This window comes from Heptranchias perlo, chromosome 21, assembly GCF_035084215.1.
Source record: "Heptranchias perlo isolate sHepPer1 chromosome 21, sHepPer1.hap1, whole genome shotgun sequence".
Classification (NCBI taxonomy): Eukaryota; Metazoa; Chordata; class Chondrichthyes; order Hexanchiformes; family Hexanchidae; genus Heptranchias; species Heptranchias perlo.
This window is the reverse complement of record NC_090345.1, coordinates 40667751-40685168: the sequence shown is the minus strand read 5'-3', so window position 1 is coordinate 40685168 and position 17418 is coordinate 40667751. Positions and strand designations below refer to the sequence as shown.

Here is a 17418-nt window from a genome sequence, read left to right as displayed (position 1 = left end):
GATTGCTACTCAGCATGAGATTGTATCTAGAGCTTCCTTCTTCACTTTCAGTAGATGAATTCCCTCCCAACCCCTCTCCCTCCATTATTTCCATACTCAATTTTCAGAATTCACCAGAAAGATAACTTGTATGATGATCCTAGCACTCTTTTCATTAATTCATTGATACACACACAGACAGGACAAACAAACCTTTGGTAATGGCGAACAGCCCCAACGATGCTAAAAGTTGCAGATTTAATCGGGAGTGGTCGTTGTGGTATTTGTAAGTGTGAAAAAGGGCATTAGGAAAATATGTTCACCTTTTTTACTTCTACAAATATTAGGAATTGGTATCATCAATGAAGTGTTGGTCATTTCTGGGGAAGTGTGAAGCATTACACATCTGCAGCTTAAAGAATTTTTAAATCAAAAGCAAAATACTGCGGATGCTGGAAATCTGAAACAAAAACAGAAAATGCTGAACATACTCAGCAAGTCGGGCAGCATCTGTGGAGAAAGAAACAGAGTTAACGTTTCAGGTCGAAGACCTTTCATCAGAACAAAACAGAATTACCCAATCATCCCCATGAACGAAACATTCTGAAAAAAGGTCTTCGACCTGAAACGTTAACTCTGTTTCTTTCTCCACTGATGCTGCCTGACTTGCTGAGCTTCTCCAGCATTTTCTATTTTTAAGGTGGTTTCTAAAATAAACTCCAAAGCATATCCTGATAAAGTATGATTGTTCCTGTAAAGTCTTTACTATATATCCTATTTCCACGTTTTTCTCTAATGCAGGAGTACTGTGCACAGCCTGGTCTCCATATTATAGAAAGGATATAGGGGCATTGGAGAAGGTGCAAAAAAGATTCACAAGCATGATACCAGAACTGAGAGGATATACGTATCAGGAAAGGCTGAACAGGCTGGGGATTTTTTTCTAGAAAAGAGAAGACTGAGGGGTGACCTGATAGAGGTTTTTAGGATAATGAAAGGGTTTGATAGGGCAGACAAGGAGACAATGTTTCCACTTTTGGGGGAGCCCAAAACTAGAAGTTATAAATATAAAATAGTTGCTAATAAATCCAATGGGGAATTCAGGAGAAACTTCTTTACCCAAAGAGTGGTTAGAATGTGGAACACGCTACCACAAGGAGTAGTTGAGGCAAATAGCATAGATGCATTTAAGGGGAAGCTGGATAAGCACACGAAGGAGAGAGGAATAGAAGGGTATGCTGAAAGGGTTACATGAAGTAGGGAGGGAGGAGGCTCGTGTGGAGCATAAACCAGTTGGATCGAATGGCCTGTTTCTGTGCTGTAGTTTCGATGTAATTCAATATTTCCTTGAATAAAGACAGAATATTAAATTCAAGTTGACAGCTTGTTAGCACTGGTATTGAGTGTGAGCAATGGGTTGTCAAAGAATAAACCAAGTACATTGATTTTAACCCCAGTAACATTACTGGATGGCTAGTAATGACCAGCCTTTCTGTTCTTAATTTAGCTCCATCCCATTTTCTTTCCTTTTTATTTCCCTTAGTGTAGATATTGTCATCTACAATGACACAGCGGAAGGGATAAAGAAATCACTTGCATTTATATAAAGTGTCTTTCACAACCTCAGGATGTCCCAAAACATTTTACAGACAATTAAGTACTTTTTTTTGAAGTGTAGTTAGTCACTGTTGTAATGGAGGAAAGGCAGCAGCCAATTTGTGCACAGCAAGGTCCAACAACCAGCAATGAGATAAATGATCAGATAATCTGTTTAATGATGTTGGTTGAGGGATAAATATTGGCCAGGATAAAAAATGTTCAGGCTCAATGTGGAACCCCCACCCCACTTACATGCCATTTATTTGGAGGTGGGGGTTGGGAAAGTGGCCTGAATTCTATTCAAGGAAATCTAAAAAAAAGTTATACATTTAAAAAAACCCACATATCTTTGACAGCATTACACAGAGCTCTTAACTGTTTGAAATAACAAGTTATTGAACACAGTTTTCATGGACAATTTTGTAAACATCTGTTTACTATGTTCATAAGCCCATAGTTTTCAGCTAGCATTTAAATCCAGTGGCATGTCAAACTGAAATTAATATTATTCAAATGTATCCTCAGGTAGTATTTGATGTTTAGTATTTCTGCTAGTTTCACATGGCAACACAGAGAATTGTATTTGCCTTGTACAAGGAAAGGCAACAGAATTACTGCAAAGTATAGGAGACCATTTTAATATTTGATTGATAAGACAGATAGCTGATTTGGGAGAGGGGGGTGAAAAACAGCGATTGGGCCTTAATCCAAATCAATGGTCCTGATAGCATCAGTGCTTTGTGTGTATAAATACATGATGCCACTTCTAAATAAGTCGCTGAAAAAGAGAAGTAACATTCAGACTAGTAATGAATAAAGTTCGAAGAATTACAACGTTGGCCTGACATGAAAAGTGGCGGACCAATATAGTTTTACTGGTCCTTTTAGGAGGTGGGGGGGCGGGGGCTACATACACACTGGCCTGCCACACAGAGGGTTCCTGCGCACTTGCACTGAGAGATAAGAACATCCCAAATTCATTTTTATAGCAACTAACCTAGTCCCCTGAATAAATAACTACAGTTGTTGTTTTTTTTAATTAGAAAAAATCTAAATTTACTGGTTTCGAACGACCCATTTTTACCTTTTCAGTATTAATTTGTCTCTGGAGCCAAAGCACTATTCACCTCAGTGAAGGAAAAGCCTTACGTGTGCACTAATAAAACAAATTGCTCTAGGACCACCATCTAAGTTGCTATTTTTAGATTCAAACCTAAAGTGTTTTTTTTAAGGAACACCACTGCAATTATCTAATGGCGTAGCTCCTAATGCCACCATCAACACTGTAACAGGCATCAGTCAAGGCATCATGGTGACCCAGAGCACTAATCCTTCCTCCTCGTTTCCTTTCCGTTTGCTGACAGTCTTTTTCTTTCTTTTACAAAGATGCTGTCCTAGGCAAGGCAGAAGCAAGTTTGAAGGAACAGATTTAGAAATCTGCATCCCATCCAGAGTTATCGTCAGGAGGTGGGTCATCGTTGTCTTCGGGGAAACTGTCAAAGTTGCTCGTGTCTGTCGGAGATGTGACCTACGAAAACAAACATCGTTGCATTTTAATCGTCGACTCGAGATAATGACTTATTTCCCGCTGCTCTTATTATCAAATGGAGGCATGCAAATCTGCAGCATTATAACCATTTTATTCTTCGACAAAGAAAGAAAGACTTGCATTTATATAGTACCTTTCATAACTGCAGGATGTCCCAAAGCACTTTACAACCAATTAAGTACTTTTTTTGGAAGTACAATCACTGAGGGAAATGCGGCAACCAATTTACGCACAGCAAGGTCCCACAAACAGCAATGAGATACATGACCAGATAATCTGTTTTTAGTGATGTTGGTCACGGGATAAATATTAGCCAGGACACCGGGAAGAACTCCCCTGCTCTTCTTCAAAATAGTGCGATGAGATCTTTTACATCGACCCGAGATATTATAGGATAAATTTTACAAATTGGTGCTCCTGACACAGAGCATCCCAAATCGCAACCACATATCTAGAACTTTGGGGGAAAGGTCGATACACTTCACAGGATTTTCTAGTCATTATTTCAATGGGCGGAAGGTCACATTAGGCCCTGTGTTGACCTCTGTGCCATCCCAGTGCACAAAACTCTGCCGACTCCACTTCAGAAAATCTACCTTCATAGTTGAGAAACTGCAGCTGCCAAGTTTAGCAGACAAACATTTACCATGTTCTTATGACATTCCATTGTCCACCATTTTAAAGGATTTGTTAACTCATTTAAAACATACAGGTCAACATCTCCGTTCAAGTAGCAGATGGAGACTGTCATAAGAACATGTTGAGCGTTCATCTGCCAATCTCACCAATTTCAGTAATTTCTGGGATTATATCATCATATCACTTAGGTATAGTGACAGCCTTGACTCGTTGGGTAGCACTCTCGCCTCTGAGTCAGAAGGTCGTGGGTTTAAGCCCCATTCCAGAGACTTGAGCACATAATCTATGCTCCATTGCAGTACTGAGGGAGGGCTGCACTGTTGGAGGAGCCGTCTTTTGGATGAGACGTTAAACCGAGGCCCCGTCTGACCTGTCTCCTGGATGTAAAAAAATCCCATGGCACTATTTTGAAGAAGAGTGGGAAATTCTCCTATTGTCCTGGCCAATATTAATTAAAAAGGCTAATGGAATGTTGGCCTTTATCTCAAGGGGCCTGGAATACAAAGGACTGGAAGCTATGTAACAGTTGTACAGAGCTCTGGTTAGACCTCATCTGGAGTATTGCATTCAGTTCTGGGCATCGCACCTCAGGAAGGGTATAATTGGCCTTGGAGGGGATGCAGCGTAGATTCACCAAAATGATACTGGGACTAAAAGGGTAAATTATGAGGATAGGTTGCATAGACTAGTCTTGTATTCCCTTGAGTATGGAAGATTAAAGGGTGATCTAATTGAAGTGTTCAAGATGATTAAAGGATTTGATAGGGTAGATAGAGAAAAATTATTTCCTCTGGTGGGAGAGTCCAGAACAAGGGAGCATAGCCTTAAAATTAGAGCTAGGTCGTTCAGGGGTGATGTCAGAAATGATTACTTCACGCAAAGGGTAGTGCAAATCTGGAACTCTCTCTCCCAAAAAGCTGTTGAGGCTAGATCAATTGAAAATTTAAAAACTGAGATTGATAGATTTTTGTTAGGCAAGGGTATTAGGAGTTATGGAACCAAGGTGGGCAGATGGAGTTAAGAAACAGGTAAGAAACTTAACTGGACCAGCCACATAAATACTGTGGCTACAAGAGCAGGTCAGAGGCTGGGTATTCTGCGGCGAGTGACTCACCTCCTGACTCCCCAAAGCCTTTCCATCATCTACAAGGCACAAGTCAGGAATGTGATGGAATACTCTCCACTTGCCTGGATGCGTGCAGCTCCAACAACACTCAAGAAGCTCGACACTATCCAGGACAAAGCAGCCCGCTTGATTGGCACCCCATCCACCACCCTAAACATTCACTCCCTTCACCACTGGCGCACCGTGGCTGCAGTGTGTACCATCCACAGGATGCACTGCAGCAACTCGCCAAGGCTTCAACAGCACCTCCCAAACCCTCGACCTCTACCACCTACAAGGAGAAGGACAAGGGCAGCAGGCAAATGGGAACAACACCACCTGCACGTTCCCCTCCAAGTCACACACCATCATGACTTGGAAAGATATCGCCGTTCCTTCATCGTCGCTGGGTCAAAATCCTGGAACTCCCTACCGGACAGCACTGTAGGAGAACCCTCACCACACGGACTGCAGCAGTTCAAGAAGGCGCCTCTTCACCACCTTCTCAAGGGCAATTAGGGATGGGCAATAAATGCTGGTCTTGCCAGTGACACCCACATCCCATGAACGAATAAAAAAAAATTGAATGCTGGAACAGGTTTGAGGGGCTGAATGGCCTACTCCTGCTCCTATGTCCAACATCACAAAAAAAAGTTGCTGTTTGTGGGACCTTGCTGTGCGCAATTGGCTGCTGTGTTCCCTTACATGACAACATTGACTACACTTCTAAAGTACTTCATCAGCTGTGAGGTGGTTTAGGACACCCTGAGGTCACAAAAAGTGCGATATAAATGCAAGTTCTTTCTATCTTAAATATCATACCTAAAAACTGTAATCAAAAATATAGTTGAAAAATGGCACTCCACATGTTAGTATTTTACAGTTCTTCTGCATTTATTTCAGCTAAGCAGCTGTTTCTAAAGGCCTGTGATATGAAATGCCTTTAAACTGAAATTCTGAAATGCACAGGAGGCCCAATAGCATTTGTAAAGAGAAAGGGCTGGCTTATGATTTATATGTTTACATTTCACCAAAAAACTGGATGATAGGACAGCTCCTTCAAAGCACTGAACAAAACAAAGAGAGGGTGGGGGAGGGGGGTTTGGCGAAAGGGAGAGGACGATGGGTTGAACTATGAGGAACACTGACTCCTATCACAGAGAAGGGTGGGTGGGTTGAATGGCAGCAAACAGGTTTTTTTTTCTTCAAGCTAGAAATGTAAAGATCATTTTCAATGAAAAGCCATTAAAAGAATGAATGCACATGAAAATAAGGTGACAGAAAGACTTGGAAAGAGGCAGGGGGAAAAAAGGACAGGAAACCCAAAATAAAATCAAAATACATCGTGGTTCCGCCAGCTCCAGAAATGTGGCCAACGCCCCCAGGTGCCGACCCCCAATGAGAACTGCCTTCTGCTGAAGGGTCTCCACTTGGGACATCAACCCCTCTCCCCTCCCCCAGAGGACTGTGGACCTGCTGTGCATCACAATCACTCCCTGCTTCCAAGAAAACGGGGCAGCCAGCTGGGGTTTGACTCTTATACTTTTTAATAGATGCAGCAAGGTATAACAAAAGAATAAAATATGATTCTGCATGCGAGATGTCCAAGTACAAGTTGAAGTAAAGGTTTGTTTTTATTTTTTGTTTTCTTTGTCGGCAGGGTTTGATTCTAAATACAATAACTACAATGGGAGAAAGAACAAACTTGGATTTGCAGAACACCTTATCATTATCTCTTAGAGTATCACAAATCGCTTCACATCCAATTAATTATAGTTGTTGTATGGATAAATACAGCAGCCAAGTTCCCACAAACAGCAAATGCGTTGAATGAGCAGTTAATCATTTTTTTTGGTTGAGGGAAGAATGTTTGGACAGATCACAGAGACCACTCTTCACTACTCTTCAAATAGTGCCATGCAACTGAACTGTCAGAAGGGGCATCAGTTTAACATGTCAACCTAAGGACAGCAGCTCTAAATATGCTCAGCACTGAAGTGTCAGTCTAAATTGTGTGTTTATGTTCTGGAGTGGGGCTTGAACGCATGGCCATCTAACTCAGAGGTGAGAGTACGACCGGCCATACTGACACTACGAGGAAAGCTAAGAACTTGGCTATAAAAATGCTAGTCATGATGTGGAGATGCCGGTGATGGACTGGGGTTGACAATTGTAAACAATTTTACAACACCAAGTTATAGTCCAGCAATTTTATTTTAAATTCACAAGCTTTCGGAGGCTTCCTCCTTCCTCAGGTAAACATTTACCTGAGGAAGGAGGAAGCCTCCGAAAGCTTGTGAATTTAAAATAAAATTGCTGGACTATAACTTGGTGTTGTAAAATTGTTTACAATAAAAATGCTAGTGAGCTTAGGAGACCTTTAAAATGCAGGGAAGGCCTTAAGTATGATTAGTATAGATTAAAATATATACTAGCTATGGAATGTTGTAGTAATCAACTTCAGATTACTTCTCAGTAAACTCAGAAATGACATCGCAATCATCAATTTTGTGCACTTGTTAATCAACATGAAAATAGAGAAAAATCCCTTAAGCTTTTTTAATAAAATAAAACCGATACGATGGAGTGATTTAAAGAGAGTGATCCTAACCCTGGGGTTAAATCTCTTAGAGTCATAGAGTCATAGAGTCATACAGCACGGATAGAGGCCCTTCGGCCCATCGTGTCCGCGCCGGCCATCAGCCCTGTCTACTCTAATCCCATATTCCAGCATTTGGTCCGTAGCCTTGTATGCTATGGCATTTCAAGTGCTCATCCAAATGCTTCTTGAATGTTGTGAGGGTTCCTGCCTCCACAACCCTTTCAGGCAGTGAGTTCCAGACTCCAACCACCCTCTGGGTGAAAAAGTTCTTTCTCAAATCCCCTCTAAACCTCCCGCCTTTTACCTTGAATCTATGTCCCCTTGTTATAGAACCCTCAACGAAGGGAAAAAGCTCCTTAGTATCCATCCTATCTGTGCCCCTCATAATTTTGTACACCTCAATCATGTCCCCCCTCAGCCTCCTCTGCTCCAAGGAAAACAAACCCAATCTTCCCAGTCTCTCTTCATAGCTGAAGCGCTCCAGCCCTGGTAACATCCTGGTGAATCTCCTCTGCACCCTCTCCAAAGCGATCACATCCTTCCTGTAGTGTGGCGACCAGAACTGCACACAGTACTCCAGCTTGGCCTTTGCTTCCGTGGTTTGTGGTTACACCTGAACCCCTCATTTAGAAACTCCCTTATAACCATGCCACGGTAGCTATTACTGTCCAACAAACAGTTTAGAACTCTGCGAGATTCCATTTAATAAAATGCTTAAAAGTAGCATTTAGAGGTACCACAGGTATGGTGAACAATTCTGCAAGACGACATTGGTTGTGCACTTACACTAGGTACGATTGGAGGTGTTAAAGTGCCTTTCCTTAATCCTTCCCAGTTAAAACCTTCAAACCACCTGGGAAAAAAAAGCAAATGTCCTTTTTTGTACATTTCTAAAAATGAAGTATTTTCCATTTTACAATCAGCAACCGTACTAAGAACTTCTAAGGCAGCTACACTGCAAGTCAGCAACGCTATCCGTGTCGTCTCTGGCCCTTTGAGAGCTCAAACTGCTTTTGGGGTCCAGAAATAGTCATCTTTGTACTCCAGGTTAATTTTCACTCCGATTTAAAGTGACGCAACTCAAGCTACGAGTTTTTTCAAGAACTCAAGTCCATCCTCCAGCTTCGGAGCAGACTAATACTACTTTGTGTCATGTCTATGATGAGCAAAGGTGACAACTCTATTACTTTCAATTGTTCAATATTATTATATATAATCCACTTGCTCTATCTCACACACACATACTCAAATTAGTGGATCTCCCATGGCATTGCACACGAGTAGACTGGAATGGAAATTCTTTGACTGTCCTAAAAACTGAATTTATTTCCCAATTTTACCCTTTCAAAATACATAAAGTTCAATGGGCCAAAATAACGGTGAGGTTAATGGCGCTCATCGTTATTTATGTACAAATGCTAAAGCAACTTCAGGCAAGAGGCAGATAAGCAGTTAAAGGTGGAAATCCAAAAGTTGCTGTCCGAGATGCGGCACTCGAAAACAGCACTGAAATGCACATTGAATGGCATGAAGTTGCTGTATTTGCACGGTACACAAAATAAACTCGCCAGAGAAAGTTATGTCTTGTCCATTTCAGTTTATGTACCCTTTTAACGACGTTAATTACTGCCATTCAACCTCTCCGACACTGAAAATTAACTATTACAATTGTGGAGCCTCATTCCTTCAGGTTTTAATTGTTGTTGGAGATTTTAAAAGTGTAAAATTTTAAATTAAGATTTTTTTTTACTTTTTCTTTCTGTCTTTTTTCTCTATCTCTTAATCCAATCTTTCTTTCCCTCTCTTTATTTCTCTTTCTGTACCTGATTTGAATTGAATTCACCCACTCTAATTTACACTTCCTTCTCGGTCCTTGCGCTGTTAATTTCACAATCTTTCAAGCTGATTGGTTAAGGAGATACACAGTTGCTTGCCTTGTTCACTCTGGTCCCAGATGCCCTGTTTCTGTTCACTGTAACGTTATCAGCTCGCACTTTCAGCAATTTGCCACGCAAAAATTTAGTAACCTAACTGTGCAAGGACCAAGTCTAACTAACGGCAGACGCCATTAGATGCTCTGCCACAGCAAATTATGACCCAATGTATTTATTCCGTGTGATAAAATGGTTTGTCTGGTAACGATGCATATTGTGGCATAGAAAGAAAACAGTTCAGGAAGAAACAGTGGAAGGGGTAATTAGACAGGTTTTGTCTCCTGATAATGAGTATCAGGCAATTAAATTGCATAAAGTGAATGAAATGGTAAAATGTATTTGCCAATATTTTATGTGACAGCAGCAGAAGTTGGGAACGTCCGAGACTCTGTACCTGGGGCACTGGGGAAAGACTTGGGGATTGGTGTTTTCTGACAATTAAGAAATTTGCACATGTGCCGTATGTGCCAATCAGCTGCAAGAAATTTTCTGATGAGAAATAGATTTGCCTATAATTAAGGGTGACAGAAAGTATGACACAAAGTGCGATTGTCAGGAAATGCATTTGATACGTTCATTTTTTATTACGTTAAATAATAGATAAAGATAAGAATATAAAACATCAGATTTTTCTTAAAGGGCCTGATAATATAGTGGTGGATGCAGATGGCTGAGGCCTACAGTATGCCCCAGTGTGGGTGGCGAGTGCAAAAGGGGATTGGGAGTCAGTGCACAGGCTGTGCATTAGTCTCATTTGGCCCCTGATTTTCATTTAAATTAGGCATCTGCCCTGTAATGCAGCTGGGTGCTTGAGCAGCACTCCATCCAGTAAAGTGCCCATTTGGCACAGGTCCTGAAGGGGAAGCTGCCTTTAAATTAAAAATAAACGTGGCCACCTATGTCCTTTGTTCACCCGGGCACCCCTGTCATCAGTGCCCCCAGTGGCGCAGCACCTCCCTATGCCCAGTATCTGCTGTGAAAATGCCTGGCACGTCATGAGAGATGTGCTGGGGATGCCAGTAATTTATGGAAATGAGCTGACCTCGCATTATCTGGGACGGCCAGCACAGGCGGCTCCTAACTGCAGCTCACAGCTACATTAGAGGATCTATTGCTGCTCCCTTCTTGTTGGCTGTCCCATATTTTAACCCACAGATTGAAGGCAGGAATTTTGTGAGTAAAACAGCCCGGGAGATCACTCCCAATAACTTTCAATAACCCACAGCCATCACCAGGCTAAAGCTTCAGTATTGGGTGGCACAGCGATTTAATGTACTCATTTTGTTGAGGTAGAGCACTGCTTTGAACCTATGACTCCACAAGCAGCAAATTCTCAATCTGAGCCAAATGTAACTACAGAACAGAGGTGACGAGTCATTCAACAGCCAGAGGAGGGATCAACAGAAACTGAGAGAGCAACTGAGCCAACTCCTCCTACGCCTCGTGCAGAACGTACTTTTTTGGAGTGGCGGGGACAAGACCTCAGTCCTCTCAACGTATGCCTTTTCTCACTGAGTCCTTGCAGAAGGCTTTGCAGCTCCTCATCAAAATGGCTTTATTAGCCAGTATCATCCGTATTTATTGTAATTTGGTGAGTGATTAGCTAGCTTTGCCTTCCCAGTATTCAGGGTCAAGGCACGATCACCTCACTGCAATAATTCTGTCAGGCGCTTATGACAGTATGGGCGCACCTTGAGAGGGGAGAGTATCACTCTGTGCATTGCCATCTCCATGTTGCTGCTTTTGGAGCTCTCTTGCTCCTCACCATCCTCTATATGATCAGGGTCATCTCCCTCATCATGCTGAAGGTCTCCGTCCAATTGTGGCTCCATGTGTTGTCCCAGCAGCAGAGTAAAGTTACACAGCATTTGGCAAACCTCTATCATATGGGACACTCTTTGTGAACTACATCACAGGAAGCCACCAGACCTGTCCAGGCAGAAGAATCATTGCTTCAGGACTGCAAGGTCTGCTCAATGAGGGCTCCAGTTGACCCATGCATCTGACTCTTCAGCCACGAAGTGTGGGTTCCTGAGAGGAATCATGAGCAAAGTGGGCAGGGGAAAGACCTTGCATCTAAGCAGCCAGCCTCTCACTTGCTGTGCAGGGGTAAGAGTGGGGGGGTGGGGAGGTGGGCGGAGGTGGAAATGAAGGATTAGTGCAATATAAAAGCATCATGGCAACTCCTAGGAAAGCAAGTACAGACCTGAAGATGCACTGCTGATAATCACACATCAGTTGCACATTAATGGAGTGGAGGCTCTTGCGATTCATGAAGACAGTGGGCTCATCTGATGGATGGAGTCAATGAGGCCTTGGACTTGGGGGAATCCTGCAATCCGTGAGAACCTCAGAGCCCAAACTTGCTCCTTCCAGCTGTCCATGGTGAAAGTGATGAAGGTGTTTGCTCGAGCGGACATGGCATCAGTCACCTGTTGAATGTGAGCTTGGAACTGCAGACTGACTGACGTTACTGATTTCTCCATGGTGCAGCTTGGAAGTAGCCAGAGACAAAGAAGCTCTGGGCTGCAGTGACCTTCACTGCAACAGACAATGCAGTGCCAGCTGTGATAGTTGGTTGCAGGTCTTGTTGCAGGAGGTGACACAACACTGTGGGGTAGGAATTGGAATGCCGTGCGCCCGTTATTCGGGTGTAAAAGCATATTAATTTGGCAGTGGGACGGCCTGCACCCAATCTGCGCAGGGGTTGGTCTCACTGCTAAATTAATGGGATCCTTTTTTTTAAAAAGCGTTTTGTAGCTCCCTCCAATCCTCCTTCCCGGGACTTACCTGAGGGCTGCTGCTGGCAAGGCAGTCAGCCTGACATCGATGTCTTCGCTCGAGGGAGCTGCCTGTGGTGACCCGACTAGCGGCGAGTTTGTTAATGAGGCCCAGTATCCTCGGGCCTCTCATTTCGGGCATGTGCTCGTCTCAAGCAAAACGTCTTCCAAAACTTTTCAGCTTTTCAGCTGAGAGAATGTGAGGATCCCTTTAAATACCATTGGAAATGACCACCTCCCAACTTGTACCGCCCAAGGGCGAGTTGTGGAACTGGTGGTTGCAGTGTGGGTAGAGATAAAAATGGCATCAGGGTTTTCATTTTGTCATTTAACCCTATTTACAGACATTTATGAGGCCCTCTCCTGTTTCTGCCTAAATTGAGGTCTGCCCACAAATCGAAACAGGCGGATCTCCAGCAATAAATCAGCGGGACTTTTTTCCAATTTTTGTCTCATTACTGCTCCTCTTGCACAAGACGAAAATTGGCCCCAATACCTCTTGTTCGCTGTTGGACCTCTGCCATCTCCCTCCCTGGTCTGGTTGCCAGCTTTTATTGAGCATCAATAGCTCAATGTGCACGTTTTCATTTTAATTAAACCTTATTAGTTGCTGCTGAACAAGAAAGAAAACCATTAACACTGAGTCTGGGTGCTGTGTTCAACAACTGCTTATACAGAATAGCAATTTCTGGAGAGAAGATAAAAGTGAACGATCCACTCACTACTGTGAACACACAAAATTACTACTTCATAATGTACACCTAGTGTGTGCACCAGCTCTGATGCATACTCCCACATGTTTAAAACAAAAAAGGAGTCTCTTTGATGGTGTTACAATAGTATTAAATAGTTAAGTAGGTCCCTAGCAATACTGCTTTAAGTCTAACACAATATTGTACAAAGAAATCCATAAAGGAAAGACTCACTTGTGCTTTTGAATGTCTTTAACTCCATTTTTCAAGTTCCCAAGTCTTTCTGATGGATTGTCCCTGTTAAGAAAGCAGAGAAGCCTTTTTGAATGATTGGATTCCTCTTTATTACTTTTTGACTTTCTTTTTGGCCATGTTTTGACTTAGACCCTTAAACAAATTAAAGTAACAAGAGGCAGGACCTCCCTTCTAAACACAAGATAGGCAATCGGTCAAATAGATTTACGACTCTGACCGTTTAGCTGGCTGGGTTTTCTATATTATCACTACAACCGGTACTGGCAGAAACTCACCTGCATAGTTTCTTGATGAGGTTAGCAGCATTTTTGGTAATCTTCTTTGGAAATTCAATCATGTCAATCCCACGAAGTATGATGTTGTACGTTTTCATGGGATCGGGACCTGAGAAAGGTGGGCTTTATAAAAAAGGAAGAGGCAACACAGAATTAGAAACAGTTCCATATTAACTCGAAAACTAAGATCTTTCTCCAAATAATAAATACAGGTTGGCCTGGCCTTTTAGCTGCACTGTTAAATGAATACTATACTTCTTTCCATCTTTACTTTTGGTTTTCCTCTACATGATGCCTATTTCTGGCCATGAAAGAATAAAAATCTTTCACTTTGCCCATAAGGAAAAACTTGCAATTATACAAAACACTTCACATCCTCTGGGTCTCCCAAATTATTTCACAGCTAACAAATTATTTTTTCTGATTAGTCACTATTGTTTTGTGGCCAAATGCAGCAGCCGATTTGCACACAAAAAGGTCCCATAAACAGCAAATGAGCTGAATAACCAATTAATCTGTTTTGTTTAATCATGTTGGTTGAGGGATGAATATTGGCCAGGACAATAGGAGAACTCCCATGTTCTTCTTTGAAGAGTGCCATGGGATCTTTTAAAGAAAGAACTTGCATTTATATAGCACCTTTCACGACTTCAGAATGTCCCAAAGTGCTTTACAGTCAATGAAGTACTTTTGAAGTGTAGTCACTGTTTTAATGTAGGAAGCGCGGCAGTGAATTTGCACACAGCAAGATCCCACAAACAGCAACGAGATAAATGACCAGATAATCTGTCTTAGGTGTTGGTTGAGGGATGAACATTGGTTGGGACATCTCCCCTGCGCTTCTTTGGGTAGTGCCATCGAATCTTTTACATCCACCTGAGCAGGCAGATGGGGCCTTGGTTTAATATCACATCTGAAAGACGCAGAACTCCCTCAGTACCAAACTGAAATGTCAGAATGGATAATGTGCTGAAGCCCTAGAGTGGGACTTGAACCCACAACTTTCTGACTCAGAGGCGAGCATGCTACCAGCTGAGCCAGCTGATAGTTTTCTGTCAATATTTGTAGGATAATCGAGACTGCTTTTGTAACAGTCATATTTCCCTGTTTATGACCATTGGGAAAACAGCAGGTTGAATTCATTTGAATCCAGTTTCCGCTGACATTTGAACTCGGGGCTCCCTGAGGTGATGTGTCAAGAGAAGGGGAGGGTATTCTGCATTTCCTAGTGGTTTAGAAGGGGACTAATTGCTTGTTTGGAGTTGTTTGCGTACAGCACAGTTTGCAGCCTCCCCTCAGTTTGGGAAAATAGACAGTGTGGATCTGGAGGGATAAAATGGTCACAGTAAGTCAGAGAAATGTGACCGGAAGTGTGTGCTGTGCACAAGACTTGTAATATGTTAATGGTGGATGAGCAGACTGAGTTAGCCATATACAATGTAGGCTACATCACTGCATACACACAGTTCCTTTCCCACTGCACTTTAATCCTGCATCACTTATTTTTAATCAATTTAGATTTTGGGGTTAAACTGTAGTTCTGTTCTAGGTGTCCTCACCTGCCAATTAGGAGTTCATACATAAGGATTCCCAGTGACCAGTAATCTGCTGATATGTCATGGCCTTTATTCAAGATGATTTCTGGAGCCACATATTCTGGAGTCCCACAGAATGTCCACGTTTTCTTTCCAAATCCTATTTTCTTGGCAAATCCAAAGTCCACCTAATCACACAGACAAGTAAATTTAATCCGTGACTTTGCTGAGTCCTTCTGCAGCATATCACACTTGAGTGGCCAATACAAACATTGCTTAATGTTAGGCTATTTAGAGATCAGGCTCACCCTTCATTTACAGGGTGATAATATGAATGGGTGGAGTTCATGGCTGCAGATTTCCTTACGGCAAGTTCCTGATAGTGATTTCCTTCCTGCCAGGGAGGGAAGTTAATATGGGTTTTGTGCACAACCATTGTGCCAATGTTCAGCTGATGGGCAACATGAGCAGAAGCCTGCAAACAGGTGGCCTGAGGCCTTTTCTCTTCTTTGGGGAAATGGTGTTGGGAATCTAAACGAGGGGAGAAAACATTTATAGGAGTGGAGCTACATGACCTTGACAATATTTAGACTATTAGGCCTCAATTTCCCAGGAAAATTGGCCTTTGGAGCCAGTGTCAGTCAATAAAATCCAATCTTTTGTAATGTGGCTCTCACATTCAAGTTGGACAGTCAGGCAGAGGAAAGCAGGGAAATAAAGAGATTAAAACTTTAAGGTTAACAAATAGATCGGTGGGATGGATCATGTAGAGAAACAATGAAAGCAAAGCTAAAATAATAAAAATAGAGAATGATGGACAGAGAAGGAAGGGCTAGCAGAATTGAACAGTTTATTTTCTAATTGTTTATCTAGTTGTGGGTAATATAACAGTATAAAGCCACTTGTGAATTCCGTGTAGTATTTGATTTAGTACCGCAGTCTATGAGCTGAAAGCTTAAAAAGCCAGCCAAGGGAGTGGAGAATTTCCTACACCCCTGTGGCATTGTAAGGATTAATAAGAGAGTATATCTTTCTATAAACCACAGCCTTCCGATACTCACCAGTTTAGCATAACCCCGATGATCAAGGATTAGGTTCTCTGGCTTGAGGTCCCTGTAAATAATTCCTTTGGAATGCAAATAGGCAAAGGCTTCCACCACACAGGCCGTGTAAAAACGAGTGGTAGCATCGTCGAATGAACCTCTGCAAGAAAAATACCCAACAGGCAGGCATTACGCCAGTGGAATTGGGCCACACAACATACGACACTAGACCTGCTGTAGTATTCCTATGGCTCAGGTTGGCATGAGATGCAGCTGGCGCCAGGCAATGGTGCTATATATTGGACTCCACCTTGATGTAATGCGTGCACGCTCTGTAAGCAAATATTATTAGAATGCAGACAATGAGGTTAGCTGCTCGGCATCACAGGGGAATGGCTGAAGGGTTTTAATCCTGGGTGTCGCTGTGGGCAATGTTATTGTAAGGAGATTTAATGCGATCGTATCAAATTCAGCCCTCTACAATCTTAAACAATTTGTTTAAAATGAGGTAGCTCCCCTGTGAAAATAACGGAAAGCGGATCCTGTGTTAAACGTTTGCACAAGGACATTGCACACAGTAATTTCCAGATGATGGAAGTCACGGTGGGGTGAATTTTAGGAGTTTGTTGATCCTGAACCAGAGGACATGACGATAAACTGAAGAAACCACAGCCGAGAAGTGGTTTGAGGCGTAAATGACATACACAGAGTTGTTATCCCATGCAATGGACTAACGCACCTAGCACAATGAAAATGGACTGAGTGGGGCCCTTTCATGGATGAGGCAAGCTGGATGGCCTGTTTGCACATTCCAATTTGTATGGTGTAGTTTAGTTATCTTAAATACAAAGGGGTGTCACATACCTTTTAATATTGTCTTCTCTGTATCTACGGAAAAAGGTCAATAAAATATTATTCAAGAAAAAAGGATGCCACAATACCACTGGACACCTGTCCCTTGAAGGACAGCGGTCTGTTACGAATGTTTTGATGGGTTTTTGGGCTGTACATGCTATTGGCTTCTCTTTTCTAAAAAATCTGAGAGTTGGAAGTATTGGAGGCAATTTTCAACTTCATCACCTGGGCGCTAATTTCTGGAGAGCAGATCACAGGCGGGTTCTACAATGGACGGGTGATTCACTCTGCCAAGTTACTGTCCAGGTGGTGAAGGTGAAAATTACCCTCATTGTGTTTCAGGCACTTCAACTTTCAGGTCTTTGCTTTTTTGTGGGTAAGAAGCTCATTTTGGCAAAACTAAAAAAAAAATCATACCCGACCCCAAAATTCCAATGGTTGCCCTCCAAAACAAGCCCTCGGCGGAGTTTGCAGGGTCAATGGGAGGGCATCTCATTTGTATGGGGCAAGTAGGCGCAACCCAGAATGAAACACTGCTGGTGCCAATACACTTTAAATTGGGCCTTATAGTTGTTG

The 17418-nt window shown here is 42.4% G+C and overlaps 1 protein-coding gene across 4 annotated transcripts in view; it reads right to left on the bottom strand.

Moving 5' to 3' along the window:
* Nucleotides 1–638: 638 nt before the first annotated feature.
* prkg1b (protein kinase cGMP-dependent 1b) overlaps nt 639–17418 on the bottom strand; it is a 609599-nt gene continuing 592819 nt past the window's right edge. For 2 of the 4 annotated variants that reach the window (XM_068002574.1, XM_068002572.1), the window contains exons 13-19: nt 16852–16875; nt 16006–16147; nt 14969–15132; nt 13410–13532; nt 13114–13176; nt 8260–8326; nt 639–3106 (exon numbers count right to left, since the gene is read on the bottom strand). In XM_068002574.1, the coding sequence (XP_067858675.1) occupies nt 3008–3106; nt 8260–8326; nt 13114–13176; nt 13410–13532; nt 14969–15132; nt 16006–16147; nt 16852–16875 (682 nt within the window). In that variant the 3' untranslated portion in view covers nt 639–3007. The remainder of the gene's footprint in view (nt 3107–8259; nt 8327–13113; nt 13177–13409; nt 13533–14968; nt 15133–16005; nt 16148–16851; nt 16876–17418) is intronic. The other 2 variants (XM_068002575.1, XM_068002573.1) reach the window with 1 other exon arrangement.